This window comes from Pelodiscus sinensis, chromosome 2 (genome assembly GCF_049634645.1).
Source record: "Pelodiscus sinensis isolate JC-2024 chromosome 2, ASM4963464v1, whole genome shotgun sequence".
Classification (NCBI taxonomy): domain Eukaryota; kingdom Metazoa; phylum Chordata; order Testudines; family Trionychidae; genus Pelodiscus; species Pelodiscus sinensis.
In genome coordinates, this window is record NC_134712.1 from 169,365,205 (window position 1) to 169,387,757 (window position 22,553).

General features: G+C 46.0%; 1 protein-coding gene across 5 annotated transcripts in view; it reads left to right on the top strand.

The window, feature by feature from the left end:
* MATCAP2 (microtubule associated tyrosine carboxypeptidase 2) overlaps positions 1-22,553 on the top strand; it is a 58,941-nt gene that overhangs the window by 13,839 nt on the left and 22,549 nt on the right. For 3 of the 5 annotated variants that reach the window (XM_025185156.2, XM_075921748.1, XM_006124058.3), the window contains one exon: positions 8,876-9,561. In XM_025185156.2, coding sequence (XP_025040941.2) covers positions 8,876-9,561 — 686 coding nt within the window. The remainder of the gene's footprint in view (positions 1-8,875; positions 9,562-22,553) is intronic. The other 2 variants (XM_025185157.2, XM_014574072.3) reach the window with 1 other exon arrangement.

A 22,553-nucleotide genomic window follows, 5' to 3' on the forward strand; every position in this document is an offset into this window, starting at 1 on the left:
CTAATTATTGCAACTTCTTATGGATTCCGTTTAATAGCACTGGGTTTCTTAGAAGCCAACACATTTTTCAGTTGTATAAAGCCATTCGTTGGTAGGCTGCAGTTGTATTTAAAACAGTGTAGTATGTCCCTTCACCACACAGCTCTACAACACGTGAATATACCTCAGCAACCATCTGTCTTTTATACTTTTTCATATATTGCAAATACTGATTTGTTTTTATATGGTTTCATAGAGAAGTGGAGAAGTGCCTGTAACTGTAGAGTAGATAACACATCCAAATGAAATGAAACGTCATACATCTTTTTGTTTTGTTGATGAGACAGGAATTTGTGGTTTTATTTTATTTTGCACTGATTTCTGCACTTTACTTCTATTATGCTTTTAACATTTCTGAAATGTGTGTGACATGCTAGTTGAGCTCCAAGGAATTGTTTACATTGTAGCTATAGAAGAACCCTTCTCTACCCCAAACACAGTTTTGGGTAGGTTCATGGTGAAGGTGATAATTGTCCACTGTTAGGGTACATCTAAGACTGCAGAGCTTTTCCAGGATACCTCCAGAATCCTGGAAAAGCTCTGCCACATCCAAGGAATGCGTCCACTTTTCCAAAAAAAAGTTGGAAAATCGGACACGTTTTGTCAGCATCCCTGTAAATCTCGTTTTACATGGAAGAAGGGATGTTCTGAAAGAGGGTTTTTTTCCAAAATTTGGCCCAGTGTAGATGGGCCAAATTTCATCAAAGCCTCTTTCAGAAGTAAATTGGAAAAAGATATGCAATTTGCGTACTGCAAATTGTGTTTCGTTTTCCAATTTATCTTTGTAGTGCAGACACAGCTTTAGATAGTTGGAATGTAATTGGTTTGAGGTAGTCTGTAAAGATACTTTCAGCTTGCATGCACAACCAAAACTGTGCACCCACTATTTTGTGTAAGATTTAATATGATACAGAGCTCAGATTGACATTCCTCTAATTAAGTAGAGCTCTATGTGGATACAAATGTTTACCCACAGATGTGGATACTCATTGGGATCCATTGATCTGCAGGATTCTATTCCTAAGAGACACTGTGTCCAATGAAGAAGAGCATAGTCCCATCACTCCCAGGAGCATCACTTTGTGAAATGGATACTTGCTGTTGTTTTCTTTGTGCTGGGAATTGTAATTTTGCATACCACTGCAGTGTATACCAAAGCAAAAAAACCCAGATAAGCAGTCTCTCCTGCATTGATTGAACTGATTTTATTAAACTTGAGCTGTAATGCCCTGTAGCTATCTCTGTGACAAGTGTAAAGGAAGGACCAGAAAGCAAAACTAATTTTACATAATATTTGCTTGTTAGACCAGAGAAAAAAATTAATACAGTCTCAGAGTTATGAATGCCTCAAGAAAGGAGGTTGTTCGTAATTGTGAAAAAAAACACATTATGGTTGTTCTTTCGAAAGTTTACAGCTGACCATTGATCTAATACAGCTTTGAAACTTTATATGCAGAAGAAAAATGCTGCTTTCAAACAACTTAGTTTAAATGGAACAAGTCTAGAAACAGTTTCATTTCCTTGTCAAATCATTTTTTTTTTAATTTTCCCCTTTATTTTTTTGGTCTCTGTTGCTGTCTGATGTTTACATCTGGTTCCAAATGCAGTGTGGGGTTTGGTCAGTTTGTAACTCTGGTGTTTATAACTTTGTAGTTCTACTGTATGTCTGACTAGGCATGTAAAATCCCAGTTAATCAGTTAACTGGTTAAACAGGGCTGCTGCCAGCCGTGTTGGGGCTGGCTGCTGGTTCCCAGTTGCCAGCAGCTGGGGCTAGCTGCTGGAGCTTGAGCAGTCCTCCACCTGCAACAGGCCACAGGCAATGGCTGTGCCCAGGGAACCATTTAACTGTTACCTGGTAAGCATCACCCGGTTACCTGTTCACATCCCTAAGTTTAACTTCATCCTTAGAGTTGGAAGGATTCTCTAAGACTGTGTGTGATATTGTTCCCCCATTTGTAGATGTTTTGCATGAATGTACAATGTGTACGATACAACAGTACATTGATCTGTTTATTGTTTTTCCCATTAGCTCCCGTAGCACTGAAAAACACGAGTACATATAGTGTGAAATATGAAAATGAGTTCATAAAGTGTGAAAACTTTCAGAGAGATCTGATGGGGTTTTGTCTCATTTATTCTTAGATCCAAGACTAATTTTACTAGAAAAACAAAGCTGGAATTAAATTATTGATTCAGTTACCTCTCAGGGATTTAACGACCCTTTTGTTAATGTTCTGTTCGGAGTATAATTATTGTATATACAGTTAATTACAGTTTGGTTATGCCTAATAGTGAAGTTCTGAGGTCTTTACTAAGTTTAACTCTGTGTATACTGTGGCAAAGCGCCGACAATGCCCCATGGATTCTGTGCTTCTGACGGACAGTTTTTGCCTCAGAGTCTTGCTATGACCCTCCACACAGCCGCTTCTTTTCTAGAGGCGAGGGTCACAGCCTGCTGAGCTATATTCATCACGGACTAGTCCACAGTTTAGGGTGAAAACCCCTCTGTAGTCCTGGTCTCCTCTCTCAGAGGCAGATTCTGCAGTGGCATGGGGAGGGTTGGGAGGAACCCAGGCCCACTCACTACTCCAGATTCCAGCCCAGGGTCCTTAAGGCAGCGGCAACAGACAGGGTTTCTTTTACTCATAGTCTGGCAGCTTTTTCCTAGGCCACTTCCCCAAACGATCCCTCTCAGTACCTGTCCTCTGGTACCTGAGCAAGTCAGTCCTGCTTCTCCACAGCACTCTTCCTTATTCTTCGTCCTCAGCTCACACTCACAGTTCACCTTATCACTCTCAGATCTTGGGCTAAAATGTCCTTTCTGCAGAGAAGCCTTATAAACAAGCCCTAGCAGGCCTTAATGGGTTGTAGGTGCTCTGATTAGCCTGCTGCTTCAGCATGATCTTAATTTGCCTTAGGCGCCTGCCTGATTATGCTGCACTAGGCTCATCCCTATTTACTCAGGGAAGAGAAAACTGTTCACCCATGCCCCAGCATACCTTCCTTCCATTAGTGTGCAGCAGCCAGCTGGTCTGGGTCTATCACAATACTCAGGGCCATATCTTCTATTCCATGGTTCCTTATAGTTTAGGCACTGTAATGAAGTTAACTCACTGCCACAGCACTTCCTGCTGGTCACAGTTGGAACTAGCTCAGTTTGTTGGAGTGCACTGTCTTCTGGCCAGTGTCTCGCTGGTCACTACTCTGCTCTACTCCCTGAGCTGTAGCATCCTTGTCAAGACACTGCCCTTCAGCATTCTGCCCCCTTTCAGGGATAGCAGCAGTCCTCAGTCTCACACCTGCCAGAATAGCCAACTGAAGCCCCAAAGTCTAGCATCTTGCTTCATGGGCAAGCTGCAGTCTGTATAGACCACATTTTTGTGGTGCAAATGGGAAGGGGGGACCCAAGCCAGTCCATTGTCCAAGGAACTTCTGGCAGCCTCCTTGTCCTGCCCTTGTTCACATGCCTGGACTGCTCCCATTCCCTGGACCACTTCCCTGTGACTCTTGCATCTTCTTGGCTCTTTTATCAAGGCCGCAGCCCAGCAGACGTTAGGGGCTGAAGGCTCTCTCCAGCTCCTCTGAGCCTGCCCAGCACTGCTCTATCCAGGTACCGCTGGTTCCCTTCCCTAGTAGGACCCAGTTTCTTCTCCCTGGCAGGTCAAGATGAGGTGAGTTCACCTCAGCTCGGATACCTTTTATGGGGCCCAGCGTGGCTCTGATTGGCTAACTGTTCCTCACCCTGGTTACCCCAGCTTGCGCAGGCTCCCTCTGGCTTGCTTGTAACCCTCTCCCTGATGGATTGGCCTGCTACACCACTACAGGCACGGAAATGGAAAGTGCATCTCTATGACATCATTGCCTTTCTTAGGGTTGCCAGTGCTCCAGGATTGTCTGTCTTATGATGAAACCTCCAGGAATACATCCAACCAAAACTGGCAACTACCCACTTAGTCCCTTAGGCCCTATAGAAGCCTACATGTAGTGCTGAGGATCTGCTGGGGGGGAGTGGATAGGGCCAGTGAAATGCACATCATTCCTCCATTAACTCCATGAGGAATCAGCCCAGAGGCTACATATAGATGGAGATTCTATTAACTGTTGTGTGCAGCTGTTTGGCAGTGTAGATCCCACTATGCCAGGTTTGACCCCTCACTCCCATTTCAGGGTGCCACTGGATGTGCTGGAGTCCCACTGAGCCCACCTGTCCCACCAACCTGAGTATCCCTTACTCTGTCCTGCTGTGATAGGACCTCAAGACCCTTTCTGGCAAACATACAGCTGGGGACACATCCAGCTGTTGAATCACACAGAGTTTTCAGGGAATTACCCAGCCCTCTCCTGTGTACATCTCTGGAGTAAGGGTGTTAGTGTGCAGTCGGTTACACAATCAACTACATGCACCCCCCTTGCTGCCTCTGTATCAGAGGCAGCAAACTGGGGGAGGGGAGGAGCTGGTGCCCGTGGGGATTCAGCTTTAAGCTGGCTGCCCATATGCACTGGCTCCCTACGAGCCACCTTCCACCTATCCAGTGCTTCTGCCTCTGATAGAGAGGCAGCAATGCAGGGTGGAGGGGCAGGCAGGAACCAACATGTGTGGGCTCTGTGCGTGCTGGCTCGTCGGAACCGCCTTCCCCCATTCCCAGAGAGGTAGCAGCATGGGTTGGGGCTCCTGCCTATTCCCCTGTGTATAAACATGTAACCATTAAAATTTCTAGCGGTTACACGTTTACACAGTTAAATGATAGTTAACATCCCTACTCTGGAGTAATAACAACAGAACCAAGCAGATTACCTTAGTAAATAAACAAAACCCGTTAACTGAGCTTAACACTCTAGATCAAGGATGGGCAATAAGCCCCCTGAGGGCCAGACGTGGTTCTCCAGGTTTCGTTTTTGGCAACCCAACAGATGCTTTATTTACCTGTACATCCATTTGCAGCTATCATTGGCTGCAGAGCGCTGTTCCCGGCCAATAGGAGTGGCAGAAAGCGACGAGGACCAGGACACTGTTTCACACAGCTCCTACTGGCCAGGAATGGCAAATTGCGACCAATGGGAACTACAAGCAGCCGTATCTGCAGACACTGCAGATAAAGCATCTGGTGGCCTGCCAGGGGCTAACTCTGGTGAGATGTGTGGAGCCCATGGGCTGTTTATTGCCCACTAGATTTATTGCACTAGATGGATAGGATATTCATTAGCAATGTCTCACCCTGAGTGATAAAAAGGCTGGCAGATTCTTAAGGCGCACCAGTTACCTTAGCTTTCCCAGGTTTCCATACACTGGCTAAAAATCCTTCTAGTCTGGGACCATCACTTTCCACAGCTCAGTCCTTTTCCCCTCCTGTGTGTCCAGGTTTGTTGTAGTAGGAGTGTGAGTTTCCCTCCCAGGATATCACTGTCTCCCTTTTATATCTTCTTCCTGCTTCCTGGAAAGCTCTTTTGCTGTGACCTGGGTCAAATAGTTCCAATGGTGTAGTGCAGTGTTTCCCAATGGTATTTCGTGGAACCCCGGGGTTCTGCGAAGTGAAAATAAGGGTTCAGTGAAAAAATTCCATTACAATAACATTTCATGATTTAAAAAAATAACTAATATTATGTGATTTTTGTTTTTAAATATGAGCAATTAAACTAAATGTTGATCTCATGACCTTCTTTAGCATTTGTTTATTATTATCCTTACTTATTTGTGGCCTACTTTTTCAGCTCCATATATTAGATTGTTATTAGAGGTGCTGCAAAATTCTTTCGAGTTTAAAAGGATTCTATGGCCAAATAAAATTGGGAAACACTGGTGTAGTGCTGTCACTGAGAGGTTTCTGTTGTACACAGTTCCTGGGGTAATCCCTGTGCTTGGGCGCATTTCCTTAGCAAGCCATTAACATTGTTGTACCTTGTGGCTGTTTTCAACCTCAAAACATATTTCAGTAATACTTTCATAGTCAAATTTCATAACTTCACATACAACAATAACACAGGCCAACGAGATACACATGTTTAGCAAGGCAAGACTTTTAGAATGATACCTCACAAGACATACTTTGTTCAAAACATATCCTATTCACATGGGAGTGGTGAATATTGGGGTGTCAGGGTATTATACCCTCCTCCCTGAGGGATGTCCCAGGGAAAGGAACCTGCTGCAGAGTCAAAGCCAGCAGGGCACGAAGCTATTAGAGCTGCCCTGCCATACAATCCAGCAAGGAGACAAGGGACTGACTGCTCCAAAGTGGATTTAACACAGTCCTTAATGAACTTTATTTGCCTGTTGAATTTAGTTTAATTTGTCAGGTTTATACTTTCAAGCACATTATTTTAAATCCAGTAACTGTTGATATTGTGCAACTTTGAGTAGATATTTTGACAATATGGTGTTAAGTTCCTTATTAGCAATAGCTTTGGTACTAACTGCTTTCTTCTTAATAGTCTTAATAAATGGAGGGTTTTAAGTGCTATCAGATAAACTCTTTGGCAACTAAAAATGTGAGTTTGGGGAAATATACTAATAGGTGAACCTACCCTATCATTTTTGTCATTTTAAATTTATTTGCAGAGGCAAGCACATCCTAGATCTCCTTCTTTGGAAGCTTATTCTGTGGAGTTTTGGGGGGAGAAACTTTTTTTTAATACGTAGGGCCCTTCATTTTCAATTTTTATTTTATTTATTTTTTGCTGGGAATTTATTGTTATTTATTACTACAACAATAAAAACAGGTGAAAATCAGGGGAAATCTCAAGTTGCAGTAGGGGAGGTCTAGGTTGGATATTAGGAAAAACTATTTTACTAGAAAGGTGGTGAAGCACTGGAATGGGCTACCTAGGGAGGTGATAGAATCTCCATCCCGAGAGGTGTTTAAGTCCCAGCTTGAAAATCTCTGGCTGGGATGATTTAGCTGGGGTTGGCCCTCTTTGGGCAGGGGGTTGGACTCGATGATCTCCTGAGGTCTCTTCCAGCCCTATAATTCTATGATTCTATATTAATATTTTTCTGGGTATATGTCAAGGTTTATTTTGGTGGACAGAATGTATTTAGTAGATTAAAGCTTTGATTAATGGGATCTGCATGGTTTGCTGCAGAACTAAACCAGAATTCAAAACACAAGGCCACATCTGAGTTTTAAAAGCAATGTATATTTAATCCCCAATAAAAAAATTTTATTTGACTAACCAGCTTAGTGCTGAACTATCAGCCTGTAAATATTTACATTTAATAATTGGTCCCTACCACTTGCAGCACATACACTCAACTTTTTATCCTTTTCTCTTGTTTTTGAGTTAAGCATTACAATATTTGTGTTTGAAGATTAATTCTGATATAGATTTTTATTTTCTTCCCATGTTAGTGTGTCAGATCTTTAAACCGTTATCTATTAGCAGCTTGAAATGTGTATGTGCTGGATGTGAGATTCATCGGTTCGTGTGTCTGTCTGTTTATTGTTTGTATCCTAGATTAGTACATATAGCCTAATTTAGCAGGTAGATTTGCATATATAGACAAACTTAGGTATAATAGTAATACATGTATCTCATCCTAATAAAACAAGTTATTTTTATATCTATTTGAATGATACAAAAGTAGGGTGAAAATCAGAAATAAAATCTTACATTTTGTAAAAAGTGTGATTTTTTTTTCTTCAGTCAAATTAGTTTAAACTGAAAACGAAGGGGCTTATTCATAGGCCAAATTGTCAGCCTCCTTCTGCAGACTCCCCCTTCCCCTCTCCGCCACAGCCTGAGATTCTGGGGGGCTGCCCCCCAGTGACTCTCTCTGCAGGCTTTCTGGGGGGGTGGATGAAACTCTGGGGGCTGCCCTCTGCTTCCAGTGCCGCTGCCTCTCCTCCTGCCCATGGCCTACAGGGTGTCTGGGAGGGTAAGATTCTGGGAGCTGCTCTTGGCCTGCAGCCGCCTCTCCCATGGCCTGCAGGCTGTTGAGGTGGGGTTGAGGCTCTGGCCTGCAGACTGTCAGGGAGGGGAGGGCAGAACCAGGCGCAGTCTAGACGTGGTTCTTTCGAAAATAGAAGCCTTTTTCGAAAGATCCTTTAAATCTCAAAAAATGAGGCGAATGCCCTATCCCCTAAGCCAATCCAGAACCCACCCCACCTCTCTCCCTTCAGGACCTCCCTTATATCCTGTGCTGGTGGTCAGGTCGCTCCCACAGTGGGTGGGTGAGGAAGGGAAGTCCTAGAAGCTGCCACGCTCCGCTCCCCAGTCTAATGCCCTATCCCCTAAGCCACTCCAGAATCCAATCCACCTCCCTCCCTTCAGAACATCCCTTATATCCTGTGTTGGTGGTCCAGTGCCTCCCACGGAGGGCAGGGGGGAAGGCTGGGACTCGAACACGCTGAGACAGGAACCGTATCCACTGCGCCACAGGAGGAACCCCGCAACCTCCCTACATTCTGATCCCCGCCCCCATCCTTCCTTTGTTCCTGGGATGCGAGCTCCGTTCCTTGGGAATCTGAGGGTGGCTGTCCGTGGGGGGAAGGAGGCGGACTTGGCTTGAACCCTCGAATTCTTGCTGCGGAGGAAAATGAAAAAATGAGGTTTACAGGATCTTTCAAAAAAGGCTTCTATTTTTGAAAGAACTGCATCTAGACTGTGGTTTCACTTTCGAAATAGCGTTTTTTCCAAAGAGTGCCATGACACGATTATGCAAATAAAGTGTGGGAAATTCAAATCCTGGCTTCATTTGCAATTTCGAAGTGTCCCTCTGTAGAAAGAGGGATGTAGTCTAGACATACCGATTGATAGATAGATTCATTCATCAGATCTGTATTTATCAGATACAGTCAGATTTGTTTTATCTTTTTGTTTGTTTGGTTTTTTTTGCAGAAAAACTTCACTGGCCTGAGCAAGAGCTCTCTAAAAAGTCAGTCTTAAATCCAGAAGAACATAAACTGATCAAGAATGAAAGCTGTCTTCAGCACCTGTCCTCTGGAATCCTTAAGGATATTTTCACAACAGGAACCAGCAGCTACAATGTCCTTCTGCAAAGTAAAGAGGAGAAAAAACACCTCTCCCAAAAGCTGTCATCTACCCACTACAAGAGGCACAGAAAGTCTACCAAGTCTTCTGCTACCTTGCGAGGCAACGAGCACCGCAAGATCAGAGTCCCATTACCCTTGCTCAGCAGTGGCTGGTATTGCACAAACAGGCAGCCATCCATCTTTATCGCTAGCCCCGTGTCTAGCAGTGTAAAGTTTACACACAGTATTTCTGTTGCAGGGAACAGCATAGGACTGCCATCTCGACCCAAAAGCAAGGCTAAGAGGCATTATTTTTCTAGTATGACAAAGACAAAGCAGCCTCAGTTGTCAAAAAGCCATGATAAAGAAATAGATGTCTCTGGCCGAAAACTCTGTATACTAACTGCCATCAAGCCCTCCAATGTGGAAAAAGAGAAGATTAAGTTCTTCAAGTCCGATTTTACCTATAATCCTCAATTTGAATATGCAAATCCTGCATTGCCAAACGTGTTAGCTAAGCACAGTCAAGCATCCAACAAGTTTCTTAAACAGGTAGAGTTATGGTTACACTCATTCCTTATGCATTCCTTATTATAGTACTTTTTTACCTATAGCATCTGGCTTTGTTTGCTTAGGTGAGAGAATCCCTCATTATCTCATAACAAACTACATTAAAATAGAGGTGGGGGTACAGAAATCAGGAGGGCATAGAGCTCGGTGTGGGCTGCTCGAAACAGAGGGTGGGGGGTGAGAGATATAGAACTCAGGGCAGGGAGTTTGGAGAAAGGGGCTGGGAGACCAGCCCTCCCCCCCCCAACCTGCAGCTGGTCTGGAAGGGGTGTAGGGTTCTGGGAATGGCTCCAACCTTTAGCTGCCCTCCAGCCTGCAGCTGGTTTGGGGCTGGGCCACAGTTCCCACTTCTGACCTCTTCTCAGCGCAGGGCCTCTCCTCTCCTCGCTGTGGTTCTCAGCCCTGGCTTCTCTTGTGGAGGAGCATCTCCTGGGGAAGACAGGGCTGTGCTACCCAGTCAGCCAGTCATCTTTCGGAAAATAAAGCCTTTTCCGGAAGATCCCTTATTCCTGATTTTAAGAGGAATAAGGGATCTTCCAGAAAAGGCTTTATTTTCCGAAAGATCCCGTCTAGACTGGCGCTTTTCTCCAGCAAAGCCCAGAGCCGTAAAAAAGCAGCAGCCATGTTCATGCAAATGCCACGGGAGATATTTAAATCCCCCGCGGCATTTGCAATTCCGACTGGTCTCATTAGCATCCCTTTTCCGGAAAAGGGTGCCAATGTAGACACAGCCCAGGTGTTTGGGGAGTGTTTAGAGAATCTAATATTATAAGTGATGGTTACAAGCCCGGTTATTTTTCTGTAGGTTCTGTTTTTGTGAGCGGGGGTGGGCAAATTATTTCACTTCAAAACAACAAAGAAGTTCAGGGCAATTTTTTTTAATTAGATTTAGTAAGAATTTTATACCCTGCACTTTCAAAACCACTTAAGTGTTTGAAGATCATTTTTATTGATTTGCATAGTTATCTTATTATATTTAGAGGTATAATTTGTAGTTGTATATTTAAAATATATAGTAATGTAACCCACTAACTCGGTTTTATTATGAAAAACAACTATAATTTATCTGCTTTGTTCTAAGACATGGCAAAAAGCTTCTATTGAGGAGCATGTACAGGAAGCCTGACGCAGAAGTTTCTCTGCCCCGGGCTTCCTGGAATCAGCCGCTGATCAGTTTGAACAGCAGCTGAATCTGGACGCCTGGGACAGAGCAGCTGGGGCACTGCCGGGTAGGTCCCCGCAGCGCCGCACATTGGCGCTGCGGGGACCAACCCGGCAGCACCCCAGCTGCTCTACCCCAGATGTCCCCAAGTCAGCTGCTGCTGAAACTGATCAGCGGCTGATTCCAGGAAGCCCGGGGCAGAGCAACTCTTTCTCGGGCTTCCTGTAGTCAGCCACTGGTCAGTTTCAGCAGCGGCTGACTTGGGAACGCCTGGGGCAGAACAGCTGGGGTGCTGCAGGGTTGGTCCAGTAGCGCCGCTCGTCGGCGCTACTGGACCAACCCAGCAGCACCCCAGCTGCTCTGCCCAAGGCGTCCTGATTCAGCCGCTGCTGAAACTAACCAGCAGCGGCTGAATCAGGACGCCTGGGGCAGAGCAGCTGGGGTGCTGCCCGGTTGGTCCAGTAGCGCCGAGGAGCAGCGCTGCGGGACCAACCGGCAGCACCCCAGCTGCTCTACCACAGGCATCCATGAGAAAAACCTGGTCTGCTGGGGGGGGCGCACTAGCTGTGCCCCCCAGCAGACAAGGGAGACGCAGACGGCGGGACCAAGACGGGCCGCGGTCCCGCCGCCCGCGTCCTCCGTGGCTTTGCTCTGCGTCTCCCTGGTATTCTGGGGCCCCCCCCAGCAGACCAGGGAGACGTGGAGCAAAGCCGCGGAGGACCCGGGCGGCGGGACCGCGGTGCATCTGGGCTGTCCCGCCACCCGCGTCCTCCGCGGCTTTGCGCGTCTACCTGGTCTGCTGGGGGGCCCGCCCCCCAGCAGACCAGGGAAATGCGGAGCAGCTTTTCTTGCCCCGGAGGATGTAGGCGGCGGGACTGTGGCACGTCTGGGTGGTCCCGCCGCCCGCATCCTCCGGGGCGAGAAAAGCCCCGTTCGTAAGTACAGATCCGACATAAGTCGGATCCGCGTAACCCGGGGACTGCCTGTATTTGCCTTTTTCTTTCTTTTTCTGCCTTTTTAAACAAGTATTCTTTTGCTCTTTGAATTATTTTAGAAGCATTAACATAGATGATTGCAAATAAGTAACTGCAAATTCAGGTCTTTTCCTTCTACAACCAATAAAGCAGCTTTATTACTAAATTGTGCAGATTGCACTTAAATTAAAAAAGAATTAGTGATACTATGAAAAAACAATTCAGCGTGGAATGTTGGAATTTTTTTTTTAAATGACACCTTAAAAATATTTTTTGTGAAGGCTGCATATACAGAAACCTATGAAATATCTTTTTAAAGGTTTGATTTCTTCCAGACTATTTCAGTAAACCAAAGCAGTGTAATAATGAATGGATGCCTTTTCTGATAGTGAATGGGTCCTCAGCAATATGATGTTCATTTTTAAGGACTGACATGTTACTGTAAACTTTTCTACTTTATAGCTAAATGTGGAGAACCTCAAATTTTAATGTCATATTACAAAAGCAATGAAGAGAATTGTGACATTTCTGATGGTTAATGTTTAGTCAGAAACGGAACAAGGGAAAACTGTTCTTTTCAGATAGAGCTGTGACTAGCTTGATTAAATTAATTATTTTACGTGATTGAAATTGTAAGGAACACCATGTCAAGTCTTACTTGTTAAGAAATTGCATAAACAAATTCTGGACTTTAACTAACAAATATCAGCAGTCATATCAATCCCAGCAGATGGCACTATTTCCTTTTATTAGCTATAGAAAATTTCATGCAGATTTGAATTTAGACTCTAAGGGTACATCTACACAGCAGTGTTTCGGAAAACTGACATTATTCCAAAATAATACAGTCCCTGTCTACACTAGAAGCAGTGATTTCGACAATGTTGAAATGTCGAGCTGGAGGACTTCTTATTCTGATTCCTGTAATCCTCATTTTACAAGGAGTAAGGGAAGTCGGAGGAAGAGTGCTCTAACTCGGACTTCCTGCTGTGTAGACAGCACCAAAAGCTGCATTAAGCTATTTCAACTTAAGCTACACAATTGACGTAGCTAAAATTTGTACCTTATTTCAGCTTTAGCCCTGCTGCGTAGATGTACCCTTACAGATTTTATCCAGATGAACTATATCATATTATACAAAATGACTATCAGTAATAGCTTTACTAAGATGAAGCCATACAGGTTGTTACCTCACTTCAGTGTGAACTGAAAGTCTTATAAGTGAGTTTGGGAAGAGAAGAGGGAACACCCTATAGTCTTCCATAGTGACGGATACATTCTGAAGCGATAGTTCAGTTCTTGTGAACTAGTTAACAAACAGTACCCAGTATGTCAAATAAGTACGTCGTGAAACACTGCTATGTACAGTTCCGAAAGCATTTTTTCTATAACAGGACACAACTCCCCACCTCCCCCCAATGTATTTGCAACTTTTTCTGACTTTGATTTGTTAACATGATTATTTTTGAAGGACTCTCTTTTTACAAAAGAAACCACATACATTTTAAGAGCTTACACACGGTTGGCTTCCTGGAATGTAACACTGTTTACTGGATCTCCTGACTATGGGTATGACTACACTGTGTTTTATTTTTCAGAAGAGGTATACAAATAGCGCTTGCATTTGCATGCCTTCTTCTGTTTTTTCCCCTGGAAGAGGCTTTTCTGCCGTTTGGCCCCATCTACATGGGGCCAAATGTCAGAAAACCCCTCTCTTTCGAAAGCTCCCTTCTTCCTCGTAAACAAGGTTTACAGGAGCTTTCGAAAGAGGGTTTTTTTCCCAACATTTAGCCCCATGTAGACGGGGCCAAACAGCAGAAAAGCCTCTTCTGGGGAAAAAAACAGAAGGAGGCATGCAAATGCGAGCGCTGTTTGCATACCTCTTCCAAAAAATAAAACACAGTGTAGCCATACCGTTAGTCTTTGTAATGGTCTTTTGGTCTTTCTTTCAGCTGTGTGCTAGAGAACGGTGCTCTGTCCCATCTTTGCAGGTACTGCCCTGTGTGCCTGTGCTCTGGGCTCTCTGTACCTTACTATGGCACTGTGGGATAACTGCCAGGTTTTCCTCAGGCCGCAGAGATAGAAACACGGGTAGTGTAGTAGTTATGGAAACGCAAACTCAATTGATACATGGCTATGTCATGCGCACAACCCAACCACATTTATTGTAATTAGAAGACTTACCTGGTGTTTCAATGGGCGGAGACTCAGAAAAGGAGGCCAGGAGCATGGGGATGCTGGTGTCAGCGTGGGGGAGGTTGGGGAGGGGCTCAGGGCAGAGGGCTAGGGATGTGGGAGGGTGCAGTAATAAGGTTGGAGGAATGAGGCAGCCCAGGGTAGGGGTGGAGGGTGCAGGAGTTAGGGCTGGGGGGTGAGGAGGGGCTCAGGGCAGTGGGTAGGGGTGCAGGAATCACTGCAGGGGGTTGGAAGGAGGGGGAGCTCAGGGGTGGGGGTGGGTGGCTCAGAGCAGAGGATGGAGGTGGGCACTGGCTTCTCCCCGGGGGCAGCCCAAGGGGTGGGGACCACATACTCCACCTTCTGGCTTGTCCCTGGGTCAGCCTGGGGGTGGGGAGTGCGCACACTCTGCCCACCAAGTCTGGCCATAGATCGCAGAGCATTTTACAACGTTTTCAGATAGGGGGATAGAGGTACAGAAAGGTTCAGTGACTTGCCCAAGGTCACACAACAAGCAGTTGAACCCAGGTCTCCTGACTCTGAAGCCAGTGCTCCACCCACAGGTTTGCAGAGACTCCCATGCCAAGCGTTAGTGATTGGAGTTTCCTGTCATTGAGAGCTTCATTTGTGTTCAGTGTTCTTAAGAAATTTCCTCATTATTATTTATAATGAAGTAGTAGCAGAAAATATTGCATTCTGATTTGTTAAATGGCAGAGCATTTTCCTGGGATAGTATTCTATGTCAAAGCTGCTTTTATTTGCTAAATTGCCTCTGAGGTAGTATTAACATTCCTCTATAAACAATGTCACAGTGCAGGATTATCTACTAAAGATTACCTATAATTGCATTTACTAAATCTCTCCATTTTCCTTTATCTGTGAGCTTTCATGATGTGAACTAACTTTCTAAGTGCCAGGCATTAGATATATTTTCATCCACAACCTCAAATCTCTTCTCATTCCCTTTGTCATCACTCTGATTTATTGTGCTGTTTTCATAGATCATCCCGTCCCTAGCTGTAGAGATTCGTTCTTATGCTCATCCTCTTTGACATTGGCTGTCAAGATTCCTTCCAGCTCTCCCTCCTCCTTATTCATCTCTGCTTCTTAACAAGGGTTAGTCCCCACCACGAGATCTGTTTTTTCATTTTTTTTAAAAGTTGAACTGGGACTAGTGTGTATTTGTATGGAGATGGGCTGCCCGTTGTGTCTGAAGCAGCAGGGCCAACAACCACCTTGGCCCCAGGGCAAGGTGTGTATGTGTGGGAGGGCAGCTCTGCACTTCAGGAAGGGGCAGAAAAGAGGGCAGCCGCTCTTATCACCACCCAGACTGCAGCATGCCCTTTCCCCGTCAGCCCTCAGAGCCACACAGAGTGGCTCTCCAGCAGCAATTCAAACGGGGCCAAGGCTCCAGCTCCTGCGCAGTATTAGTAGCCAGGAGCTCTGGGCCTCTTTGAATTGCCAGGCCCCAGGGCAACTTCCTCCTTTTCCCCCCCTTTGTTGGCGGGCTGGATCTGAGGCATCTCTCTAAGCCCTGATGAGATACTTGGTTCTGGCAGAAACAGTATATTGAAACCACTGCTGGGACATCTCTCTCAAGGGTTCTTAGCATGAGGCTAGGCCTGCCTTTTACTGCCATTTCCACATCCCCCCAACAGAGATGATTCTGGTGCCACATGCTGCTTCTGACTCAGCATGTGGTAAAAATAAATGAAAAGGAAAGTCCTTAAGTGGTGGTTAGGCTAGAAAATAGGAGAACAAAAGAAATTTGGGAGAATTTTGGGAGTAGGAAGCCATATAAAATAAAGCTTTTTGTAAAGCTTCTATTTTTAATTAAAATAAGTTGAGTGATCGAAGCAGGGGACAGGAATCAGGATTTCTCAATTTCATTCCTGGCTCTGTTATTGACTTGCTATGCAACTTTGAACTAGTTATTTACCATCACATTTACAAAAGTGGCTACTAATTTGTCTGCCTTCATTTTTGGTGCGCTCGTCTTGCGACTTCTAGGGCTTGGAAGTGCAGGGCACCCACAACTCCAAGTGCGGTCAAGGGGAGTTATGGGTGTTCAGTACTTTCTGAAAATCAGTCCTCAGGTATCTTAAATTGGGCTTTCAGAAACTGAGGCTTCCAAAATGTTGGCCTGACCGTAAACTGGGCTCCACTTCTGACAACTTGGGCCTGACCCTATCTGTGCTTCCGTTTCCCAGCTAGTAAATAGGAACAATTATGACCTTCCTGAGTAACCCATAAGAATGCAGAGAAGCCAATTTTAGAATTTAAAATATGAAACGTTTTCATGAGGATTTATTACAATTTTGATCTCATTATTTGTGAGCTTTTTAAAGACAATATTGTAATAAGTAATCACACAGAGTAATTTTAGATTTACAAGGATAAAAGGGCACATGCATTTTGCTGATGCAGCATATTGTGGCTTCTTGGGGAGTTGCATTGTTCTGCCTTTGGCCTCATGACTAACAACCCACTCACACTGTGTCAGGATCCTAGCCTGGAATTTTCCCTATTGTTCATTCTTGCTTACACATATTACTGTGATTATTATATAAGTAATGTACTATTATTACTATTTATTATTATTGTTGTGATTAAATTATGAAGTTTAACATGGTTGTGGCAGAAAGTTTTAGGGTCTGATCCAGCTTTCAGTTGAGAAGTTCTAATTGGCGTTTATGAGAACGGTATTGTACCCACAGACAGATTCTGCTGTAGGGATATAAGCGAATAGCTGACTAGACGACTATCCAATAAGCAAAAGCTTTTTGGATAGCTGACTAGTCCCTCGACTAGTCGCTTTCCTCCCCACCTCCCTCTGAAGCCTCTACCGGGGGCCTCAAGGGTGGGGTGGGGGAGAGCAGGAGCCAGTGCTGGGGGGAGCCGGCCTAAAAGAATTTTGGGCCTAAAAGCCTGTTCCCCCCAGCACCATCTCTGTGGGGGGCAGGAGAGGCAGGGTGGTAGCAGGGACGGGGTGTGAGCTGGGAATCAGCTGATTCTCGGCTCATGCCCAGTCCCAGATGCTGCGCGTCTGCTTTTTAAATTCATTAAGAGCCAGTAGACCTGGCGTGAGCCCAGATTCAGCTGGCCCTGTTGATTAAATGAAATTTAACATGCCTCTTCTGCTGACCTAATGCTGAATAGTATTATAATGTGCAAGGAGTTCATTCATTGTGAATTTAAATCCTTATTTCCAACATCTTAATGTATTTTAGTAAAATCGAACCATTATTCATTTTTTGAAAGGTGGAATTGAATAGATGTGGGCTGGGAAATAGAATAAGAGACTATTGGTCAATTAAGTTTAATTGTGAATGCAAATCTCTGTTGCATGTTCAGAGAGATTTGATGCCTCAGAGACTATAAATAGATGCTCAATTGTTAGGATTTAAGGTGCTTAATTTACAGACTTCATTTAATTTCCTTGTTTCAAAAACTTTAAGGAAAAGTTTATGCCAAACGATAAAATATTAAAGGAGATATTCTGTTTACATGAAAGAGTGAAATTAAATTGCTCAGTGAAACCAATTTAATTATACATATAGCAACCAATAGGCAACATGAATATCTTAAAAGATCTAGTATGCTTTACAAGAAATTGAAGAACTGTAATAACAAATTATTGAGGTTATTCAGTGAAAGTAAACTGCATTCCTATACATAGGAAACTTATTTTTTTTTTTTATAAATGATTCGTACAAGCATGAGAGCACACATCAGAATCTGCACAGTGACACGAAAACATCCATTTAAAATGAGTATCAGAAGATGTCTAGAACAAGTTAAGAATTCAGCCTTAAAAAAAAAAACTTGGAAAAAGCACACAAGTTCTCTAATAAACAAACTAGACTGTTAACTTTGCTTTTATCCCATGATTCTGAGAGTTGTTAGTAGCCAGCAATTTTCACTGAAGTTAGCACTGTACGTAGACTGGACCTCAGTGAGAGAAGAAGTGTTAAACACAGAATGCTCAAGGAGCTTAAATTGCACTTTCAGTAGGGCGACTATCCTACCATCCTACCATCCTGAGTTGAATGATTCTGCAACAGCATTTGTCTTGGATTCTCTGCAGCATTGCTCTGCACCTGCCTGAGTCTCCAGGGTGGTACCAGTAGGGTTGTCATGTGTCCAGTTTTTAATCAGCTGGGTCATGGTAAGAGATGCCCAGAGAGCCTGCGTTCCTGTGGGGAGCCCTGGAACCTCCAGCTGCCCTGGGAGGGGGGCATGTACGCAGGCTTGCAGGCTACTCTCAGGCACCGTGTTCCCTCCACACCTTGGTGGAGTGTCCGAGTCTCCCCACAGTTGCCTGAGCATTCTGGGAAGCTCTTATCATAGCCCAGCTCCATCTTCTGAAAGAGGAGGAGCAGGAGGCTTCTACATGTGTCCTGCTTTGCCTTCTGTAAAGGTGATCACCCAATGCACAGGCCTTGTGATTGCTCTTATGCTCAAGGGTTTTACCCAGAAAGCATAGGCTCTAATTATAAACATTTGATCCGTGAGATGCAAGCAAATTATTCCCACCTTTAAGGCACTCATATTCCTGCCTTTAAAACAAAAACAAACTAGTGGATAAACTGTTTGAGGTAATTTTTAAATTAGTCAAATTGAGCTGACCATATGCAAGAAAAATACCTCCGTTATTAATCTAGGCCGATTCCTTTAAACTTTATCCCTCTCTTGAACACTGAGCAGTATGGCTATACACTCATTCCAGGGCTCGGACAACATCACCGTAACTACAAGAGCTGAAGTAAAGTGTTTTTTTATGATATTGTAAACCTGAGGCTTTGTCTACACTACAGAGTTTTCAGCAAAATGGCCATGTCATCACCGCCATGTTGCTAAAATCAGGTGGTATAAATGCTGTTTGTTGGCACTTTTGCTGACAAAATACTCCCAGTGACTATGAACGGGCTTCACGTTGTTAACGGGAGAGCATTCCTGCTGGCAGTGAGCTGTTTACATTGCCACTTGCCATGGAAAAACTTTTGTCTTTTGGGGAAAGAGGTGGGGCTTTTTAAAACACTCGTGAATGACAAAAGTTTTGACCAAGTATCAGATTAGTGCATGGCTTTCTGCTGTATATATTCTCACACATGCATATATAATCACTTCAGGTTTTACAAGAAAATCTTTTTAAAAATTAAAACATATAATCTGCTACTACTAACTGTTATGGTTGTTGGTAATGTGACCTGGTCCAGTTCCCATTGAAATCAATTACAAAAGTCCTGTTGGCTTTTTGGGGAACAGAAAAAAATGCTTTAAGTGTTCTGTTGCAGGTTATTCTGGGGCATGTCTGAAGGGGAGGGCAATGGTGACTTAAAACTCACCTTTGCATTCCCCTGATCCTGGAATTGCTGTGAGCTGGGCTAGTTATCCAGCATAAATTAGAGCAACTGAGGGGTTCTTTAATGTGTGTCAGCTGCAAATGGCCTCCGTGAGCTGAAACTGCAGCTAGTATGTGGCATTAATATGGTATGGGTACTGTTTTTGCTCTGCTTTAGCAGAAGGCGAGAATTGGGGGTGCTGTAAGACCTTCTTCAAGTAGTACCTCCCTGGTCCAGCACCCTTGCGGCCTAACCAGTCCCAGACCACAGAATCTGCCAGATGTGGGGAGGTCAATGCCAGCCCCTCTGCTGCTGCCAGCTGTGGGGCCTGCTCTGGTGGCAGCAAAGGAACCAACATTGACTGAATGGGCATTCGGGGAGGGTGGGGGCGCTCAAGGGAAGAGGCAGGATGAAGGCAGAGCCCCAGGAGTGCAGCCCTGCAGGACCACAACAAGCCCCGTGGCAATCAAGTTGAGATCCTGGGCCCCGCCACCAGCTGTGGTGCTGCACTCTTAGGCCCCAACCGCTGTGGAGCTCCACAGCCACCCTGCTTCTTCCTCTGAGCATCCAGGAGCCCAGCATGCCTGCAGCGGGGCTGCCCAGTGCAGCCAGGAGCTGGGTATATAGTGGGGGGACTGGCAGGGCAGTGGGGCTGCTGGGGGAAGGGAGATGGCTAAGAGGCCGGTCCAGAACTGGAGTAGCCAGTAGCATTGGGGCAGATATGATCTCCCTGGTCCAGAGAAATCCCTCATCTGAGACTGGTCAGGTCCCAGGGGTGCAAGACCAGCGAGGTCCAACCTGTAATATATAGATATATCCTTTCCCCCAGCACCTGTGTAAAAAGAAAAAAAAAGAGAGAGAATTGCTTCTTTAGAGCTAAGTCGCTCTCTTTGAGCCACTTAAAGAATGCTTCATGCATATCAATATACAGTGAACCCTCGTTTATCGCGGTAGATAGGTTCCAAACCCTACCGCGATAGATGAAAATCCGCGAAGTAGAAGTAGGATCCTCAAAGCCTCGGGGGAAGCCGGCGGGGGGGGGGGGGGGGGGGGGGCATCCCAGGCGCGCCTGGGCTGCTCCCCCGCCGGAGCCCCTCCGCGGCTTTCAAAGCCTCGGGGGAAGCCGGCGGGGGGGGGGCATCCCAGGCGCGCCTGGGCTGCTCCCCCGCCGGAGCCCCTCCGCGGCTTTCAAAGGCTTTGAAAGCCGCGGAGGGGCTCCGGCGGGGGAGCAGCCCAGGCGCGCCTGGGATGCCCCCCCGCCGGCTTCCCCCGAGGCTTTGAAAGCCGCGGAGGGGCTCCGGCGGGGGAGCAGCCCAGGCGCGCCTGGGATGCCCCCCCGCCGGCTTCCCCCGAGGCTTTGAAAGCCGCGGAGGGGCTCCGGCGGGGGAGCAGCCCAGGCGCGCCTGGGATGCCCCCCCGCCGGCTTCCCCCGAGGCTTTGAAAGCCGCGGAGGGGCTCCGGCGGGGGAGCAGCCCAGGCGCGCCTGGGATGCCCCCCCGCCGGCTTCCCCGGAGGCTTTGAAAGCCGCGGAGGGGCTCCGGCGGGGGAGCAGCCCAGGCGCGCCTGGGATGCCCCCCCGTCGGCTTCCCCGGAGGCTTTGAAAGCCGCGGAGGGGCTCTGGCGGGGGAGCAGCCCAGGCGCGCCTGGGATGCCCCCCCGCCGGCTTCCCCGGAGGCTTTGAAAGCCGCGGAGGGGCTCCGGCGGGGGAGCAGCCCAGGCGCGCCTGGGATGCCCCCCCGCCGGCTTCCCCCGAGGCTTTGAAAGCCGCGGAGGGGCTCCGGCGGGGGAGCAGCCCAGGCGCGCCTGGGATGCCCCCCCGCCGGCTTCCCCCGAGGCTTTGAAAGCCGCGGAGGGGCTCCGGCGGGGGAGCAGCCCAGGCGCGCCTGGGATGCCCCCCCGCCGGCTTCCCCGGAGGCTTTGAAAGCCGCGGAGGGGCTCCGGCGGGGGAGCAGCCCAGGCGCGCCTGGGATGCCCCCCCGCCGGCTTCCCCGGAGGCTTTTTAAAGTTTTGGTAACCGCTACTTCGCGGTTCCACCATCGCGGATTCACGTATATACATAATGTAATGAAAAAAGTCCGCGAAGTCGTGAATCCGCGATAGTCGAACCGCGAAGTAGCGAGGGTTCACTGTATTGTGTTCCAGTGATGATTGCTTGGCATTGCTCAATTTTAGTTAAAACAAAACAAGACAGTAGCTATTTAAGTTTCCAAATGAATCATATACTATAAACAGTAAGTCAACCCGCAAGTTCACCAAATATCAGAATAATCTATTTGAAAACAGTGTGCATAGTCATCTTATTATCACAGTGTGCTGCTAGTCATAGAATTTTTTAAAAAGTCTTGAGTTTCCTGTTGTTATTAGTGGCACAAGAATTATATTTGCAGCATTAATATGGTAAGGCTCAGTCCTGTTCTATTCTGTTTCATATAGGTTCTTAAAGTATCATTGAGGCATCTGGCACCTTCCAGTAGTACACTAAGGCTTCACAATGTAACTAACATTGGTCACGTATGGTCCCATCTTGCTTTTATCCTCTCCCCAAGGAAAGGTGCTGAGTTCCTCCTAACTTCAGTGTGAATAGAAGACATTGAGCTCTTCTTCAGGGAGGTTCCAGCATCTTGAAAGAGCAAGCCTAGAACCAGCCACACAGTTTGCAGATGCAACTCTCACAATTAAAACATTACAGTCTCATTTTTGCAAGACAAGAAGGCTATGTCTGCTCTTCAAGATTATAGCTCAAGTTAATACACCCAAATGAGGGTTGCCAGGTGTCCGGTTTTGAACCGTACAGTCCAGTATTTGAGCTTTCTGTTCAGGAAACAACTTGAGAAAATATAAATGTCCGGTATTTCTAAATAAAATGTAATGTAGATTGTGATGTAATGTCAAGTATGTCCGGTATTTTTGTTGAAACCATCTGGCAACCCTAACCCAAACTAGTTTAATCTATCTAGCTCAGATTCTGAAATAGTGAAGCTATCGGAGCATGCACTTCAGCTAAGCCTGTAGTACTTGTGGGGTAACCCAGGTTGAAGTATGTGCTGCTTCACTTCATTACTCTGGGACCTGAGAGCGCTAGATTAAAGCTAGCTCAGGGTATGTCTACACAAGGTGCAAGCATGCTCAGAGATTCTTACTCAAGGACAGTGTTTCCTGTAAGCTGTGTGCTTGTGCGGCGGCTCAGGAGAGATTCAGTGCTGCCTGGCTGATTAGCAGAGCACCCACAGCTAGGTTTTGTTTCTCATGGTGGTGCACATTCACACATGCCTCAGTGCACATAAAAATGTGTTTCGCACATGGATGGAAAAAATATGC